General features: G+C 46.0%; 1 protein-coding gene across 4 annotated transcripts in view; it reads right to left on the minus strand.

Annotated features, from left to right (window-relative positions):
• capza1b (capping actin protein of muscle Z-line subunit alpha 1b) overlaps positions 1-18,586 on the minus strand; it is an 87,284-nt gene that overhangs the window by 50,267 nt on the left and 18,431 nt on the right. For 2 of the 4 annotated variants that reach the window (XM_078242029.1, XM_078242028.1), the window contains exon 1: positions 3,557-3,688. The exons of the other annotated variants lie outside the window; for them this stretch is intronic. In XM_078242029.1, the coding sequence (XP_078098155.1) occupies positions 3,557-3,589 (33 nt within the window). In that variant the 5' untranslated portion in view covers positions 3,590-3,688. Of the gene's footprint in view, positions 1-3,556; positions 3,689-18,586 lie in introns of those variants that run through there. 4 annotated transcript variants of the gene reach the window in all.

An 18,586-nucleotide genomic window follows, 5' to 3' on the forward strand; every position in this document is an offset into this window, starting at 1 on the left:
TGGAATTTATTTTGATCGCTTCTGTCATTTATTGTGCAGTGTGGTGTGTTTGATCCCAGTTTGCCTGTTAATTCATATACCTCATATTAACCCCGAATATTAGAAAGCAAGATATACATTGTTAATTGTAAAGTTTATTCTTGTGTTTTCAATACCCATGGAATCTTGTGGCTTTCTTCATTTAGCAAGTGCTTGGAATTTCATATTTTGTCTACTTCAAACAAAGCATATTGGTCCCAAACTGAGTCTTGAGCAAAAAACCTAGGGTTCCTGTCTAAAAATATAAAGAATGTTATTTATATATTTTCACCTGCATTTGCTAATCATATCATAAAGGACTGTTAAATACAGTAGTTAAATGTACCCAACTTTTCAAAAAATGTGGATGGTAAAAAGTGTGCAAAAAAAGTTTAAACAAATTGTATTTATGCTGCAGTAAAAACTGCTTGTGCTGTGAATGTACAATACTCAAGGCAGCTAACAGATAGAGGTGATGATGTTCTTCATGGATCACAACCAACAACAATTAAACCTTTCAATTGCTTTAAAGATGCAGCAGACAGCATTGGCGAGAAGAGATCGTTTATACACAACTTCTCAGTTATATTTAAGGTGTTTCAGTAAAGGCAGTACGGTAGCACAGTGGTTAGCACTGCTGCCTCACAGCGCCAGGGACCTGGGTTCAATTTCAGCCTTGGGTGACTGTGTGGAGTTTGCACATTCTCCTCATGTCTGCATGGGTTTCCTCCGGGTGCTCCGGTTTCCCCTCTCAGTCCAAAGATGTGCAAGTCAGGCGGATGGGCTAAATTGTCCCTTAGTGTCTCAAGATGTAGGGGTTAGGGGAATTAACAGGGTAATAATGTGGGGTTACAGGATAGGGCCTGGGTGGGATTGTTGTCAGTGCAGATTTGATGGCTGAATGGTCTCCTTCTGCACTGTAGGGATTCTATGATCTGGGTATTTTTCAATTAAAACCACTTCCTCTAAATGACAGTAACGTCCAATGATGATGTGAAGCATCTCACATAGCTTCTACTATAATTGCAAATAATTTATTGTTCAGCAGTTTCCTCAAAGTGCATTGTTGAACCCAGTTATCTTGGTATTTTGAAGTTGATATTTAAGTAAACTGACACACACGGGCTTTGAACTGGGAGCTTTAATCTGCACTTTGAAAACTGAAGGAACCAAAGTGAATTTTGAAAGCTTCTGCTGCTCACTCTCAAGAACAGAAGTAACCGGATCTGTCCTCTCCACTCCTTCATTCCCCACCCACCCCCAGCACTCCCACTGTTTGCAGTTTTCAGTATCATGGTTCAATGTTACAATACAAGGAAGTAACTAAATAGTATACCAGAAGAATTTGAAAACCCCCCCAAAAATTGGAAAGCCACCGCCCAGTGAGGTTCTGAGTCAGATTTTGTTTAATAACAATTCACTATATTCAGCCAGGGCAACTATAACCTGTGGAACTGTATCCCATTATCAGAAAATTAAACAAAGTTGAGAGGTTGGGGGGTATTAAGAGTAAATCTACAAAACAAATCTGCACCTATTACATGCTATCTTTTATAAAATAAGTTGCATTTAAATCATACTTTTAGTGCAAGGAACTTCACAATTATTCAGGGGCACAGTGGTATTCAGTCAACATGGTGGCACAATTGTCTGAACCACAATTTAGAAGGGTGGTACAGTGGTTAGCACTGCTGCCTCAGCGCCAGGGACCCAGGTTCAATTCCGGCCTTGGGATTCTGTCCGTGTGGAGTTTGCATTTTCTTTCCATGTCTGCGTGGGTTTCCTCTGGGTGCTCCGGTTTCCCCCCCGCAGTCCAAAGATGTGTGGGTTAGGTTGATTAGCCATGCTAAATTGCCCCAAGCGTCAGGGTAAATACGTGGGGTTACAGAAATAGGGCCTGCGTGGGATTATGGTTGGTACAGACTTGATGGGCCGAATGGCCTCCTTCTGTACTGTAGGGGTTCTATATGTATGCGTTCGGGGAGCATTCTATAGTGAAGGCTTCAAAATAAAAAAGCAGTCAAACTTGGTATCTACAAATCTAAGCTTGAAACCAAGATAAAAATAGTTCACAGGCAAATAGGATAATGTGGAATACATGAGATTGAGTGGAATGATTTGGTTGTGACATTGGAAATACACCTGGAGGGTGGCATGACAAGCTCTAACCTCAAGTGGTTGAAGCAGTGATCGAGAGACAAGAACGAACACAGCTCACTGTAAAAGCAGTTTGGGAATTCCAACTCTTCACTAGAATCACAGAAACTTAAAAGTCAATTTGGAATCACTTTAAATGACCCTACAATCAAAATTCACTAGAAATTGACACAGCATTAACACAAACAAGTGCTACCGATACCAACAAGGGCCAGTCTCCAGGGCAGTGAGCAATGCATATACAGGCATGCTAAACCATATAGTGATGCATGCTTAGCTGCAGCACTCTGGCAAGTTTCAAACAAGAACAATGTCAAACTTGCAGACATCTTTGCAAAACATTTCAGAGACGCAGAGGCTGAGTCACAACTGGTTAATTACAGTTTTCATACAAGGAAAAAGTTAACTAAGAAAAGTCTACACTCGCACAAAATTCAAAATTACACCTTTTCTGAAGATCAATTTAATAAGAACATAATCGCTTCAACCAGGGTGAGGCCCACCCTTGCCAAGTAAACCTGACAGCAGATGACAAGTGTGATCCAAAATGAAACTAATATTTCCACGCCCACCACCACCAAATGCTATTTCAACTCCACTTGCTGAACATGCAAAGATTAGGAATTTGGTAGATACAATATATAACTTTCATATCAACACATTCAAATGTTGGACTGCTAAAACATCTTTATTTATTAGTCACAAGAAGGCTTACATTAACACTGGAATGAAGTTACTGTAAAAATTCTCCAGTCACCACACTACGGCACCTCTTTGGGTACACCAAGGGGCAATTTAGCATGGCCAATGCACCTAACCAGCACGTCTTTCAGACTGTGGGAGGAAACCGGAGCACCCGGAGGAAACCCACGCAGACACGGGGAGAACGTACAAACTCCACACAGTGACCCTGGCCGGGAATCGAACCCGGGTCCCTGGCACGGTGAGGTAGCAGTGCCAACCACTGTGCCACCCTTCCATTCTTTAGTGTCAACAAAATGATGTGGGGGTGGCAGAGGAATTGAGGGGGGGGGGGGGAGAGGAGCATGGGGGTGGGGGAAAGAGGAGAAGCTTTGGGGGTGATGGGGGAGCGTGGGGGGGAATGAGGAGGAAGAGTGTCCCCTCCCACGGGGCTGGCACTGTGTGCGGGGGGGGGGGGGGGGGCGGGAGAGGGAGGTGTTGAGCCAGTCCCCCTCCCCTCGACAGGACTGTCAGATTCTGGGCTTTAAGGCGGGGGCCCCGGTCCCGGGCGGAATGGCCCTGCCACTCCGGGCCGTGCCCCCGGTCTGAACATACTGCCCGCAGGCGCCTTGCAGCGGCTCCCCAGTCCCCGCGCTTCCGGCTCCGGCTCCGGCTCCCCGCGCTCCCGGGTCTCTCTCACCTTCTCGCTGTCTGAGAGCTGCTCCTCCGCCATCTTGAATCCAGCGCTATCCCGCTACCAGGCATCATGGGAGCGACCCTAGAGGAGGCGGGGCCTCCGCCCCTGCTCACCCGCGCCGCCCTGCAGCCCAGCGCCGGTACTGCAGCTAACACTGGCAACCCAATGAACACTGCCAGCCCAGTGAACACTGCCCCGTGACACTGCCAGCCCAGTGACACTGCCAGCCCAGTGAACACTGCCCCGTGACACTGCCAGCCCAGTGACACTGCCAGCCCAGTGAACACTGCCCCGTGACACTGCCAGCCCAGTGACACTGCCAGCCCAGTGAACACTGCCCCGTGACACTGCCAGCCCAGTGACACTGCCAGCCCAGTGACACTGCCAGCCCAGTGAACACTGCCCCGTGACACTGCCAGCCCAGTAAACACTGCCAGCCCAGTGACACTGCCAGCCCAGTGAACACTGCCAGCCCAGTGACACTGCCAGCCCAGTAAACACTGCCAGCCCAGTGACACTGCCAGCCCAGTGAACACTGCCCCGTGACACTGCCAGCCCAGTGAACACTGCCAGCCCAGTGAACACTGCCAGCCCAGTGAACACTGCCCCGTGACACTGCCAGCCCAGTAAACACTGCCAGCCCAGTGACACTGCCAGCCCAGTGACACTGCCAGCCCAGTGAACACTGCCAGCCCAGTAAACACTGCCAGCCCAGTGACACTGCCAGCCCAGTGAACACTGCCAGCCCAGTGACACTGCCAGCCCAGTGAACACTGCCAGCCCAGTGACACTGCCAGCCCAGTGAACACTGCCCCGTGACACTGCCAGCCCAGTGACACTGCCAGCCCAGTGACACTGCCAGCCCAGTGAACACTGCCCCGTGACACTGCCAGCCCAGTGACACTGCCAGCCCAGTGAACACTGCCCCGTGACACTGCCAGCCCAGTGACACTGCCAGCCCAGTGAACACTGCCCAGTAAACACTGCCAGCCCAGTGAACACTGCCCAGTGACACTGCCAGCCCAGTAAACACTGCCAGCCCAGTGAACACTCGCAGCCCAGTGACACTGCCAGCCCAGTGAACACTGCCCAGTGACACTGCCAGCCCAGTAAACACTGCCAGCCCAGTGAACACTCGCAGCCCAGTGACACTGCCAGCCCAGTGAACACTGCCCAGTGACACTGCCAGCCCAGTGAACACTGCCAGCCCAGTGAACACAGCCAGTGAGCACTGCCCAGTGAACACTGCCCAGTGAACACTGCCAGCCCAGTGAACACTGCCCTGTGACACTGCCAGCCCAGTGAACACTGCCCAGTGACACTGCCAGCCCAGTGAACACTGCCAGCCCAGTGAACACAGCCAGTGAGCACTGCCTGCCCAGTGAACATTGCCAGTGAGCACTGCCTGCCCAGTGACACTGTCCAGTGAACACTGCCTGCCGACACTGTCAGCCCAGTGACACTTCCCAGTGAGCACTGCCTACCCAGTGAACACTGCCCAGTAACACTGCCCAGTGAACACTGCCTGCCCAGTGAGCACTGCCCAGTGAACACTGCCAGCTCAGTGACACTGCCCAGTGAACACTGTCACTGCCCTTTTTAGCAACGCTCACATCCCATGAAAGAATAAAATGGGTGCGACAGAACACCTTGACAATTACATTGCTACCCTAGCCAGTTATATAGGACAGGAGAACAGGCAGACACTTGGTTGTCGAAATTTAATGCAGAGAAGTGTGAAGTGATACATTTGGTTGGAAGAATGAAGAGTGACAAATGAACTAAATGGTATTGTAATATCTTGGAAAGAGTGGCGACCACCACGTGGATTAAATCAAGACCTATTTATTAACAGGAATAACTATTTACAGAGTGAGAAAGATGTTAATGATTATTTCGACTCCAGCCTCCAGGCTGACTGGGAGACCCCACACTCAGCCCCAGGATGTGCATGCTTTGGCCCGATTGGTCGAACAAGTCACATGAGCCTCTGAAACCTCACCCCTTAAAGGGTGGTACGCTGCGGGACAGATATATTTGGTGCCATTTGATTACATGAAATATTGGAGCTCCTCGCTGGTAAATGATGTCCCATTGTCCAAAACCAACACCTCTGGTTAGTGTGCATCCACTCTAAGTAGGAACATTGAGCCCAAGAATGGACCTGCAATATCAATGTGGAATCTCACCCACAGCCGCCCTGGCCACTCCCAAGGGTACATCGGACTGCTGAAAGAAACTTTTGTTGTACCTGACATTGGTCACACCATTTAACCATGCTTTCTATGTCCGTGTCTAACCTGGCCCACCACACATAACTGTGAGCCAACATTTTCATATTGGGTGGGCGCTTTGTAGTTCCTCCTATAATAACTTCCTGCCAGGCGTGCAGACGCTCACCCTCGCTCCCCACAGAGGGACACTGTCTTTGCAACTCAATTCATCCTTCCTTGTTTGAAAAGGTTCCAGTTGTTCAGACATTCTATTGTAATACTAGCCATGAAGAGCCAAATGCTTAATTCTGAACAACATTGGAACCTTCTGAGACTAGTATTTGACCTGTTGTGATGATATGATAGTGTATTGAGGAAATTCAAGGCAAGGATAATTTCCTGTGGCACTGGCGGGGCAGCGTATTTTCTGGTAGTGGGAGATGGCTCAGAACGTCTGCATTTGATACATGTCTGTGTTGGAAGGTATATCTGTAAGCAGCCAACAATAAGGCCTAATGCTGTATCCTTGCAAATGCTATTAGAGGGATGGCTTTATCTTATCTAAATAAGCCTAGCAGGCGTTTATGATCAGTAATTATGGAATCAGTAAATGCCATCCATAAACAGATTGGAGGAATTTCTTTATCCCAAAGATGACAGCCAACCCCTTTTTCTCGATCTGTGAATATGCCTTTTCAAGCATCAGTTATGGTCCTTGAAGCATAGCTGAGTGGTTTTTCTAACCCCTCGTTTATTCTATGTGACAAAACAGCTCCAATTCCACATCACAAGTGAGAATGGTTTCTTCTGAAGGATCAAAATGGACTAAAAGGCAGGACAACTTGGTTCACTTGTCTGAAGGCTTCGTATTGCTGTGTCTTCCAGTACCATCGCTTGTACCTCTTTAATAATGCAGGTAGAGGTGCCAATATCATTGACAAGTTTGGAATGAACCTTCCATAATAATTTACCATTCCTAGAAAAGATTCTTTGGAACTGGTGCTTCCTTACTGGCCCTAACTTAAAGTTAAAGTTTAAAGTTAATTTATTATTCACAAGTAGACTTACATTCAGACTCCAATGAAGTTACTGTGAAATTCCCCTAGTCGCCCCACTCCGTACCTATTTGGGTACACTGAGGGAGAATTTAGCATGGCCAATGCACCTAGCCTGCACATCTTTGGACTGTGGGAGGAAACCGGAGCATCCGGAGGAAAACCACACAGATACAGGGAGAACGTGCAAACTCCACACAGACAGTGACCCAAGCCAGGAATCAAACCCAGATCCCTGGCGCTATGAGGCAGCAGTGCTAACCGCTGTGCCACCCTTTATCTTCCATTGTGTGCAACCACTGGGCATTTATTCAAAACCCCAAATAAATCAACTTGTTTGCCTTAAAGGTGCATTTCTCTCTCTCCAATTGTACTCCCACTTCCTGGAACCTTTTTAAAACTTCCTCTAGGTTGGTTCGGCTGTTCTTTTTTGTGGCTCCCGTGATTAACACATCATCCTTAGGTAAATCTTGTAATAGGCTCTACATTGTGCATCGGTGTACTGGTACCCTTATGTATGTTCATAGCGACAAACTCCCTGGATGCATCATCCAGTTCCAGCTGCTGGTAGGCATGATTCATGTCTAACTCAGTTAGATCTCCAGCTAGCTTGATGTATAGGACCTCTATATTAGATATGGAATAGCTGTTCAATTTTGCCACCTGATTCACCATTAATTTATAGACTGAACATATTTATATGCTTTTATCTGGCTTAAACACTGACACAATGGAAGTTGCCCATTCTACGAATTGCATGGGCTTTATAATGTCCAAGTCCTCAAACCATTTACAATACCTTCTCAGGTGAATCAGCCAGGGGATTTGCTCTGTGAAATGTTGGTGTAGCCTTTGGATGTGCATATGATTTGGCTATCAAGTCTTGTATTTTGTCTAGTTCTTCCTATCATACCTACTGATATCTCCGGAGGACGTCATGTAGGTCCCCTTCATTAGTTTTGAAAATTTCTACCCAGCTTTATTTTCTGAAGTCAATCTTATCCCATCAAATTTGGCTTTCAACTACTTTAAAGACAGTTGGGCAGACTGCTGTCTGTAACTTATAGGTACTGATGTTGTTCCCAAAATCTGCTTAGCATCCCCGTGTATTTTGCCAACCTGGTTGCTGTGTTTTTAACCTCAGGAGTTGGACGCCTCCCATAGGTGTTGATAAATTTGTTCTCCCGCTATTGTGGCGGAGGTTCCTGTGTCGACCTCCTTTTGAATGGACGGCTATCAACCATCAGGACGATTGTGATGGGAGCCACTTTGCCCACCTTCATATTATTCAACCTGTACACATCTGATCCTTCTTCAGAATGACTCTCTACGCTGTGCACCGGACCCGGGATTATTTTCCTCCAGCACCGGGCAGGTCTTATTCAGCCTTACACTTGCTTCTTATCTGCCCCTTTCTGTCACAGGCGTAACACACAACTTCCCTAAACCTACACTTCTGCTGAGGGGTGGGCTCGCCCACACTGATAGCATCCTTCACAGTTCTTGTTCTGTAACCCGAATGCACGCACCCTCTCTGGTTCTGTACTTCTTTGTTCATTAAACTCTGTGTAACCTCTCCACATCCTATTAGCAGTTTCCCTCCAAACTTGCCAGCTTGCACACTTTGAAGTTTCAGTGTGCCTTTTTCTTCACTTTCCATAGCAACGGCAATTTCGAACACCTTCTTCAGGTTATTTCTGATCTGCCAACAGTTTATTCTGTATAGCAGTATTATTCACCCCGCACACTAACTGGTCTCTCAATATCTCATTAAGGTCGGAACCAATTTCACGTTGTTCGGCTGTTTGTCTCAACCTCACCACAAAAGCTGCAGTTGCCTCCCCGAGTGTTCTTGCCATCAAATTAAACTTATATCTCTGCCTCGTCACTGAGGGCTTTGGGTGATAGTGCTCTTTCACAACTTCAACAAGTTCCTCGAATGTTGTAGTCTTCCGGAGAAGTCAAGCTCCTTATCAACTTATAGGTTTGGGCGCTGCAGGCTGTTAACAGAATTACCCTCTGCTTCTCCTCCCCCCTCCATTTTGTGTGCTTTGAAAAAGTGTCGCAGGTATTCAATGCATGGAACCCAATCCTCCGAGTTAGGGTCGAATGGCTCAAGCTTTCTGAATAGAGGCATTGTGATAAATCACTGACTGCTGAATAGATGTGCTCCCAATGACTTGTACACGAGGTCTCCATCCATTGACTCCATCTACACTTCCCGCCTTCTGCAGCCAGCATAAGTAAGGACCCCACGCACCCCGGACATTCCCTCTTCCACCTTCTTCCGTCGGGAAGAAGAAATTACAAAAGTCTGAGGTCACGTACCAACCGACTCAAGAACAGCTTCTTCCCTGCTGCTGTCAGACTTTTAAATGGACTTACCTTGCATTAAGTTGATCTTTCTCTACACCCTAGCTATGACTGTAACACTACATTCTGCACCCTCTCCTTTCCTTGTCTATGAACGGTATGCTTTGTCTGTGTAGCGCGCAAGAAACAATACTTTTCACTGTATGTTAATACATGTGACAATAATAAATCAAATCAAATCAGTCGCATCTTTCTCGCTCTCTGTATATAGTTACTTCTGTTAATAAATAGTTCTTTAGTTACTCCACTGAGTGTTACTCTTTTCAAGATATTACATTTGGTGAAAAGGATCAACAGAACGCTTCACATTTGCCACGGAGAGCGGCAGAGCAGATTTGATTTGATTTGATTTATTATTGTCACATGTATTGTTTCTTGCGCGCTACACAGACAAAGCATACCATTCATAGAGAAGGAAATGAGCGAGTGCAGAATGTAGTGTTACAGTCATAGCTAGGGTGCAGAGAAAGATCAACTTATTGCAAGGTAGGTCCATTCAAAGTCTGACAGCAGCAGAGAAAAAGCTGTTCTTGAGTCGGTTGGTACGTGACCTCAGACTTTTGTATCTTTTTCCCGACGGAAGAAGGTGGAAGTGGGAATGTCCGGGGTGCGTAGGGTCCTTAATTATGCTGGCTGCTTTGCCGAGGCAGCAGGAAGTGTAGACAGAGTCAATGGATGGGAGGCTGGTTTGCGATCTTTTGTAGTTTCTTGCACTCTTGGGCAGAGAAGGAGCCATACCAAACTGTGATACAACTAGAAAGAATGCTTTCTATGGTGCAGCTGTAAAAGTTGGAGAGAGTTGTAGTTGACATGCCACATTTCCTTAGTCTTCTGAGAAAGTAGAGGCGTTGGTGGGCTTTCTTAATGATAGTGTCAGCATGGGGGGACCAGGACAGGTTGTTGGTGATCTGGACACCTAAAACCTTGAAGCTCGCAACCATTTCTACTTCGTCCCCGTTGATGTAGACAGGGGCATGTTCTCCACTACGCTTCCTGAAGTTGATGACTATCTCCTTCGTTTTGTTGACATTGAGGGAGAGGTTATTGTCATCACACCAGTTCACCAGATTCTCTATCTCAATCCTGTACTCTGTCTCGTCATTGTTTGAGATCCGACCCACTACAGTGGTGTCGTCAGCAAATTTGAAAATCAATTTGGAGGGGAATTTGGCCACACAGTCATAGGTGTATGAAGAGTATAGTAGGGGGCTGAGAACACAGCCTTGTGGGGCACCGGTGTTGAGGATGATCGTGGAGGAGGTGTTGTTGCCTATCCTTACTGATAACGAGCTGTGGGTTAGGAAGTCTAGGATCCAGTTGCAGAGGGAGGAGCCAAGCTCCAGGCCATGGAGTTTGGAGATGAGTTTCGCAAAAATAATGGTATTGAAGGCTGAGCTGTAGTCAATAAATAGGAGTCTGACATAGGTGTCCTTGTTATCTAGGTGTTCCAGGGTTGAGTGCAGGGCCAGGGAAATGGCGTCTGCTGTGGACCTGTTGCAGCAGTAGGTGAAACTGCAGTGGACCCAGCAGTCTGGGAGGCTGCAATTGATTCACACCATGACTAACCTTTCGAAGCTCTTCATAATGATGGATGTGGCCACCGGACGATAGTCATTAAGGCACACTGCTTGGCTTTTCTTTGGTAATGGAAGGGTGGTCGTCTTCTTGAAGCAGATAGGGACCTCAAATTGTTGTAACGAGAGGTTGAAGATGTCTGTGATTACTTTGACTCCAAGTCTCCAGACTGCCTGGGAGAGTGCGCGCGCAGCCTTAGGATGTGCACGCTCCGGCTTGATTGGCTGAATGCGTCACATGACCCTCCGAAACCTCACACCTTAAAGAGGTCGCTACTACAGGTATTATTTTAAATGGAGTGGAGGAACATAGAGACCTGAGGGTGTGTGTACTTGAACCTTTGAAAGCAACAGGACAGTGAGAATGATGTTGAAAAACAAGCAAAAAGGATTCTTGGCCTTATTGGCGAAGGAATAGAGTGCAAAAGCAAGGAACCTTTATGTTAAACATTTTTTAAAAGCAATTCAGTTTCAGCTGGAGTATTGTGTATAATTCTGGGCACTTTAGGAAGGATGCCCAGGGACTGAAAGAATGCAGAAGAGAATTACTGGGATGGTGCCAGGGATGAAGGCCTTCAGTTATGTAAAAAGACTGGAGAAGTTGGGGATGTTCTTAGAGCAGAGAAGGTTAAGAGGAGATTAAATAAGATATTCAAAATCAATAAGCAGAAACTGCTGGCAATGGCAGATGGGTTGGTAACCAGAATTATGGATTTAAGGTGACTGGTAAAAGAACTAGATGCATTATGAAGACCATGTTTTATAAAGTGAGTTGTTACGATCTGGAATGCATTGCCTGAAAGCTCTGTAGACGTAATAACTTCCAAAAGAGAATTGGATAAATACTTGAATGGAAATTATCTACAGGGCTACGGGGAAAGAGCAGGTGGTGAGATTAGTTGGATAACCAACCTAAGAGCTAGCAGGGACACAATGGGCTGAGTGACCTTTTGCTGATGCTGTACCATTCTATGATTCTGAGATAAAGAAATCAATCAAGCCCAATGTACTGGATCTGAACGACACAGATCGGCAGAGTTAAACCACACCAGACCCACCCTAACCCTAATAAACCCAACTACACACTACAACCCAACCCAACTACAGAGCTCAGCATTACCCAAAGCCATCCTATTCCAACTCGTTGATGTTCAGCTTCATTTAAATGGACAACCCAATCCGATACACAGCTCAACTACACAACATAATGTTGACGAATCAACTCAATAAGGTTCCTTCGAAAGCACCTTCCAAACATGTATTCTCAACCACCTAGAAGGACAAGGATAGCAAATGCATGGGAACACCACCACCCGCAAGTTCCTCCCCAAGCCACACACCTGCCTCCTGAAATCGTCCGTCTTCTGGGGCAGTGGCTGGGTGGGGTGGTTTGCTTGTGGGTGAGGTTTCTTCCCACAATCCAAAAGACGTGCTGGTTAGGTGCATTGGCAATGATAAATTCTCCCTCAGTGTACCCGAACAGGCGCTGGAATGTGACGACTTGGGGATTTTCACAGTAGCTTCATTGCAATGTTAATATAAGCCTACTTGTGACAATAATAAATAAATAAGTTACCATCTTGACTTGGAACTATGTCGCCATTCCTTCACTGTCACTGGCGCAAAATTCTGGAACTCCTTTCCTAACAGCATTGTGAGTGTATCTACACCACATGGACTGCAGTGATTCAATAGGCAGCTCACCCGCACCTTGTCAATGGGAATTTGGAATGGACAATAAATGCTGGCCCAGCCAGCGACAGACACATCCCATGAATGAATCATAAAAAAGGATGTCCCAAACCAGCTTCATGCAATGGTGATATATAACCCACAGCTTAAAGGCACTAATTCAGTCAGCAGAACACCCATCCCAAATTGAAACGGTTCAACGCTAGCTCATCCACACAATCCGAAGTAGCTCAATTTAGATCAACACAAAGTAAACAGCTTAGCTCATTTAAAGAGATCTTGGTATGCCAGTGCCCATTCCATCTCTGGCCCTTGACTCAATACTCAACCATTTGGACTCTCAGGCATAAAGCTATAGTTTGTCAAAGGCCAACCAGCTCAGTTCTACCTGTGGATTTGTGTTTGTGTTTGGCAGAAAATACATCATGCTCTTTTCATCACCTAACATTTCAAAGCAGTACATTAAATACTTCTGAAATGTAGTTACTGTTGTAATGTCAGTGTACATGTGTGTGTGTGTCTGTGTGTTCAGTAAATGCAACAAATGTCATACTCACCTGTAAATTCCTCTGTTACATCACCCACTGTATCCATTTAATACCCATCTACTTGGACCAAGTTAAAATCGGCCCAAAGTTTCACTCGCCCATCATCAAACCCTCACCAACACCTCCCCATCAATGCACTGAATACAAACTCTTCGTTATCATTTACAAATCCCTCCAAGACCTCTCCTCACTTTCCCTTTGTAACCTCCTCCAGCTCTGCATTCCAGCTTATGCTATTGACTCTTCACTGGCTGGCCTCTGCAGTAGCAAAAGCTACAGCTACGGCTGAATGCTCTCCTTAAAGTCCCTACCTTACCTCTATCTTCATAATCCTCCCAAAACCGTTCTCATTGACCCATCTTGAGGCATCAGTTATCAGCTATGGCTCAGTTGGTTGCCACTCTCGCCTCAGACTCCAAAGGTTGTGGATTAAAACCCCACTCCAGAGACTTGAGCACAAAAATCTAGTCTTTCATCCCAGTGCAGTATTGAGGGAATGCTGAACTGTAGGAGATGCAGAGGATGAGACAAGAAACAGAGGCCCCTTCTACTTTTTAAAATATCCTATAGCACTTCTTTGAAGAACAGGGGAGTTATCACCTGATATCCAGTGCCAACATTCGTCCATTCGTCCCTCAATCAACATTAGAAAGGCAGAGGATCGAGTTATTGTAACATTGTGGTTTCAGGGATCTTGCTGGGTGTAAATTGGTAGCAGTATTTCTTACATAACAACAATAGCTACTCTTCAAAAGTACTTCATTGGCTGTAAAGCACTTTGGGATATCCCAAGATGTGATATGAATGAAAGCTGTTTTTATCCCTCCAATTCAAAAACTATTTCCTCGGGTGGATGGAGCTATTACAAGGGGGCATAACTACAGGGTTCGTGGTGAGAGATATAGGAAGGATATCAGAGGTAGGTTCTTTACGCAGAGAGTGGTTGGGGTGTGGAATGGACTGCCTGCAGTGATAGTGGAGTCAGACACTTTAGGAACACTTAAGCGGTTATTGGATAGGCACATGGAGCACACCAGGATGATAGGGAGTGGGATAGTTTGATCTTGGTTTCAGATAAAGCTCGGCACAACGTTGTGGGCCGAAGGGCCTGTTCTGTGCTGTACTGTTCTATGTTCAATTCTTCTACTACTTTCCTCAGTCTCATTCCTTGTGCTTATTCCTTTGGTACATTTGTTGTGTCAATGAAGCAACGTTGTTCGTCTTGCATATTCTGCAGATACTGAAGTTTGTCACGATGAATGGTCACCTCAGGAAAAAGGGCTGATGCACTGAAGTTTTGAAGAGAGTGAGGAAATGAGAAAATATCACATTCACACAGGTGGAAGCACCTGAATATCACATGGCATTAATCTGATGCTTTCCAGATGAAGAGGAGGCAGCTTCACCATGTTTCTTCAAAATGCAGCTAATGAAAATACAACAAAACTTACTCCAACTTATAAATCAAAGAAAGGGTTTAATAAAGAAACATCATTACTCCAAACCTGGGGCCTCGCCCTGGGCCACTCCAAGCTCTCCACCATTCTACATATTTCCTTACTTATAGGGAATCAGCTGGTCAGCTGACTATTACATCCCTCTGTAATTGGTTCCATGGTTTACTGGGTCAGCTGACCCCTACATCTTGTTCCCATTGGTCACATTACATCCAATACAAAGTTGTCACTGGTTACATTCTAACACACCAGACATACTTCAGTTACTCTTCCACCCATTTAACCCTTTCCTTTCCAGCATTGTCAACTCCAGATGGATATATTCCATGTTTCATCACATGACATCCTGAGCCACCCAACACTCCTCGACCATTGGTTGCCCGAATCATCCATCATGGCAATGCAGTCACCTGCCCACAGTCAGTCAGAAAGTGAACGGACTTCATTATCCGATTCTTCACCATTGTACGTCAAGCTTTCTCCCTCAACATCTCCAAGATTTTTCCAATCAACAAGTGAAAGTTTTCAAAGGAGATGAGAATAACTCTGAGATCATTCTCTCCAGGTTTCTGTCTGGGTTATTTTTGCCTGTACCTGTGCTCTTGGAAATTAATCTTTAAATCCTGGGGACAGCGGGACAATCCTGAGTGGTTGGAAATCCCCATCCCTCTGCCACACATAGACATGATGTGGAGATGCCGGCGTTGGACTGGGGTAAACACAGTAAGAAGTTTAACAACACCAGGTTAAAGTCCAACAGGTTTATTTGATAGCAAAAGCCATACATGCTTTCGGAGCTCCAAGCTTGGAGCTCCGAAAGCTTGTGTGGCTTTTGCTATCAAATAAACCTGTTGGACTTTAACCTGGTGTTGTTAAACTTCTTACACATAGACACGTCATGGAAGTGTTTTTCTTACACTTCTTTCTTTGTCCTTGTTGTTTCCGTGTTGGAGTACCATTGGAAACCACTCTGACCTCAGCATCATGGAATTATTTTGTCTTCCTTCTTGGAGATTCCTGTACCCCTCAGGCTGAGGGGTGGGGGTGGGGGGGGGGGGGGGGGGGTGCCGAGAGAAATAAAACATGTTTCTAGGATGTATTCAGTTAAACATTCTGATTTGATTTATTATTGTCGCATGTATTAGTAGACAGTGAAATGTATTGTTTCTTGCTAGAAAGACAAGGCATACCATTCATAGAGAAGGAAACGAGAGAGTACAGAATGTAGTGTTACAGTCATAGCTTGGGTGTAGAGAAAGATCAACTTAATGCAAGGCAAGTCCATTCAAAAGTCTGGTGGCAGCAGGGAAGAAGCTGTTCTTGAGTCAGTTGGTACGTGACCTCAGACTTTTGTATCTTTTTCCCGATGGAACAAGGTGGAAGAGAGAATGTCCGGGGTGCGTGGGGTCCTTAATTATGCTGGCTGCTTTGCTGAGGCAGTGGGAAGTGTAGACAGAGCCAATGGATGGGAGGCTGGTTTGCGTGATGGACTGGGTTTCATTCACGTCCCTTTGTAGTTTCTTGTGGTCTTGGGCAGAGTAGGAGCCATACCAAGCTGTGATACATCTAGAAAGAATGCTTTCTATGGTGCAACTGTAAAATTTCTCAGTCAGGTTGAACACGTGTCTGAAAAAGTGATTGGGATAAGAATGAAAGGATTTTTTTTAAAAACGTAGCAAATCGTTGAGTTCTGAAATACACCGTCTGAGAAACAGATTCAATGATTTGATTTATTATTGTCACATGCATTTACATACAGTGAAAAGTATTGTTTCTTGCGCGTTATACAGACAAAACATACCATTCATAGAGAAGGAAACGAGAGAGTGCAGAATGTAGTAACTTTCAAAAGAGAATTGTGTAAATACTTTAAAGTGGAAAGCTTTGCAGGGGGTAATGGGGAAAGTGTAGGGGAATGGGGTTGACTGGATAACTCTTTCATAAGAGCAAATATGGGCATGATGGACTGAATGGCCTGTTTCTGTGCAGTATCATTCTACATGATTCAGGTCGAACCAAACATTCAGAAGTTAAAGCATTTCCCTTTACCCGAGCCTGTCTGTATGGGGGAGGCAAAGAAATGGCAGAGATAGGAGACTTCATTCATTTAAATAATTTATTTCTGCAAGGTATTTAACACAGGCTGGGACCATTCTTCAACACAGAAGCCCTGTTCATAGTTTGGATGTCGAACAACACATTTAGGAAATCCCAGTTCAGCAAATCAGCTGTAAAAGGAGTTTTGAAACAATTTACAACACCACGTCAGTCAACAACACCAGAGGGGCAAAGTCCACAGTAACTGCCTTTCCTTCATTGTGAGGCTGGGTAAAGGGTGAGGCCCAAATAACAAACAGAATAAATTTCTTTGGTTTATTCAAGTGTGACACAGAGAAAAGCTGTTCCCAAACAGTGCATGAGGAAATGCACAAAGTTCAAACCAAGTAAGAAAACTTTGTTCCTTTTCTGTTCATTCAATGCCCAAAATAAATGTCTTTTGAAGTGTCAGCTCTGGCTCACCTCTACTTTTTTTTATTCATTCATGGGCATCGCTGGCTGGCCAGCATTTATTGCCCATCCCTAGTTGCCCTTGAGAAGGTGGTGGTGAGCTGCTGGACTTGCGGATAGCGAAGAGCATTGTCAGGCAATACAGCAGGATATAGATAGGCTGGAAAATTGGGCGGAGAGGTGGCAGATGGAGTTTAATCCGGATAAATGCGAAGTGATGCACTTTGGAAGAAATAATGTAGGGAGGAGTTATACAATAAATGGCAGAGTCATCAGGAGTATAAAAACACAGAGGGACCTAGGTGTGCAAGTCCACAAATCCTTGAAGGTGGCAACCCAGGTGGAGAAGGTGGTGAAGAAGGCATATGGTATGCTTGCCTTTATAGGACGGGGTATAGAGTATAAAAGCTGGAGTCTGATGATGCGGCTGTATAGAACGCTGGTTAGGCCACATTTGGAGTACTGCGTCCAGTTCTGGTCACCGCACTACCAGAAGGACGCGGAGGCGTTAGAGAGAGTGCAGAGAAGGTTTACCAGGATGTTGCCTGGTATGGAGGGTCTTAGCTATGAGGAGAGATTGGGTAAACTGGGGTTGTTCTCCCTGGAAAGACGGAGAATGAGGGGAGATCTAATAGAGGTGTACAAGATTATGAAGGGGATAGATAGGGTGAACGGTGGGAAGCTTTTTCCCAGATCAGAAGTGACGTTCACGAGGGGTCACGGGCTCAAGGTGAGAGGGGCGAAGTATAACTCAGATATTAGAGGGATGTTTTTTACACAGAGGGTGGTGGGGGCCTGGAATGCGCTGCCAAGTAGGGTGGTGGAGGCAGGCACGCTGACATCGTTTAAGACTTACCTGGATAGTCACATGAGCAGCCTGGGAATGGAGAGATACAAACGATTGGTCTAGTTGGACCAAGGAGCGGCACAGGCTTGGAGGGCCGAAGGGCCTGTTTCCTGTGCTGTACTGTTCTTTGTTCTTGAATCGCTGCAGTCCACGTGCTGTGAGTTGACCCACAATGCCGTTAGGGAGGGAATTCCAGGATTTTGACCCAGTGACTGCGAAAGAAAAGCTGATACATTTCCAAGTCAGGATGGTGAGTGGCTTGGAGGGGAACTTGCAGGTGGTGGTGTTCCCATGTATCTGCTGCCCGTCCTTTGAGATGGAAGTGGTCTTGGGTTTGGAAGGTGCTGGAAGGTCACATCTTTGGTGACTTGCTGCAGTGCATTTTGTAGATAGTACACACTGCCGCTACTGAACGTCGATGGTGGACGGAGTGAATGTTTGTAATGTGGTGCCAATCAATCCGGCTGCTTTGTCCTGGATGGTGTTGAGCTTCTTGAGTGTTGTTGGAGCTGCACCCATCCAGGCAAGTGGGGAGTGTTCCATCACACTCCTGGCTTGTGCCTTGTATCAGTGGGTTCAAGCCCCATTCCAGAGGCCTGAGCATAAGATCTAGACTGACACTCCAGTGCAGTACTGTGGAGGCACTGCAATGTTGGAGCTAGAATCATATAATCCCTACAGTGCAGAGGAGACCATTTGGCCCATCGAGCCTGCACCGACTCTGACAGGGCATCTTACCTGGGCCCTCACCCCCGTCCTATCCCTG

Source organism: Mustelus asterias, chromosome 25 (assembly GCF_964213995.1).
Source record: "Mustelus asterias chromosome 25, sMusAst1.hap1.1, whole genome shotgun sequence".
Classification (NCBI taxonomy): domain Eukaryota; kingdom Metazoa; phylum Chordata; class Chondrichthyes; order Carcharhiniformes; family Triakidae; genus Mustelus; species Mustelus asterias.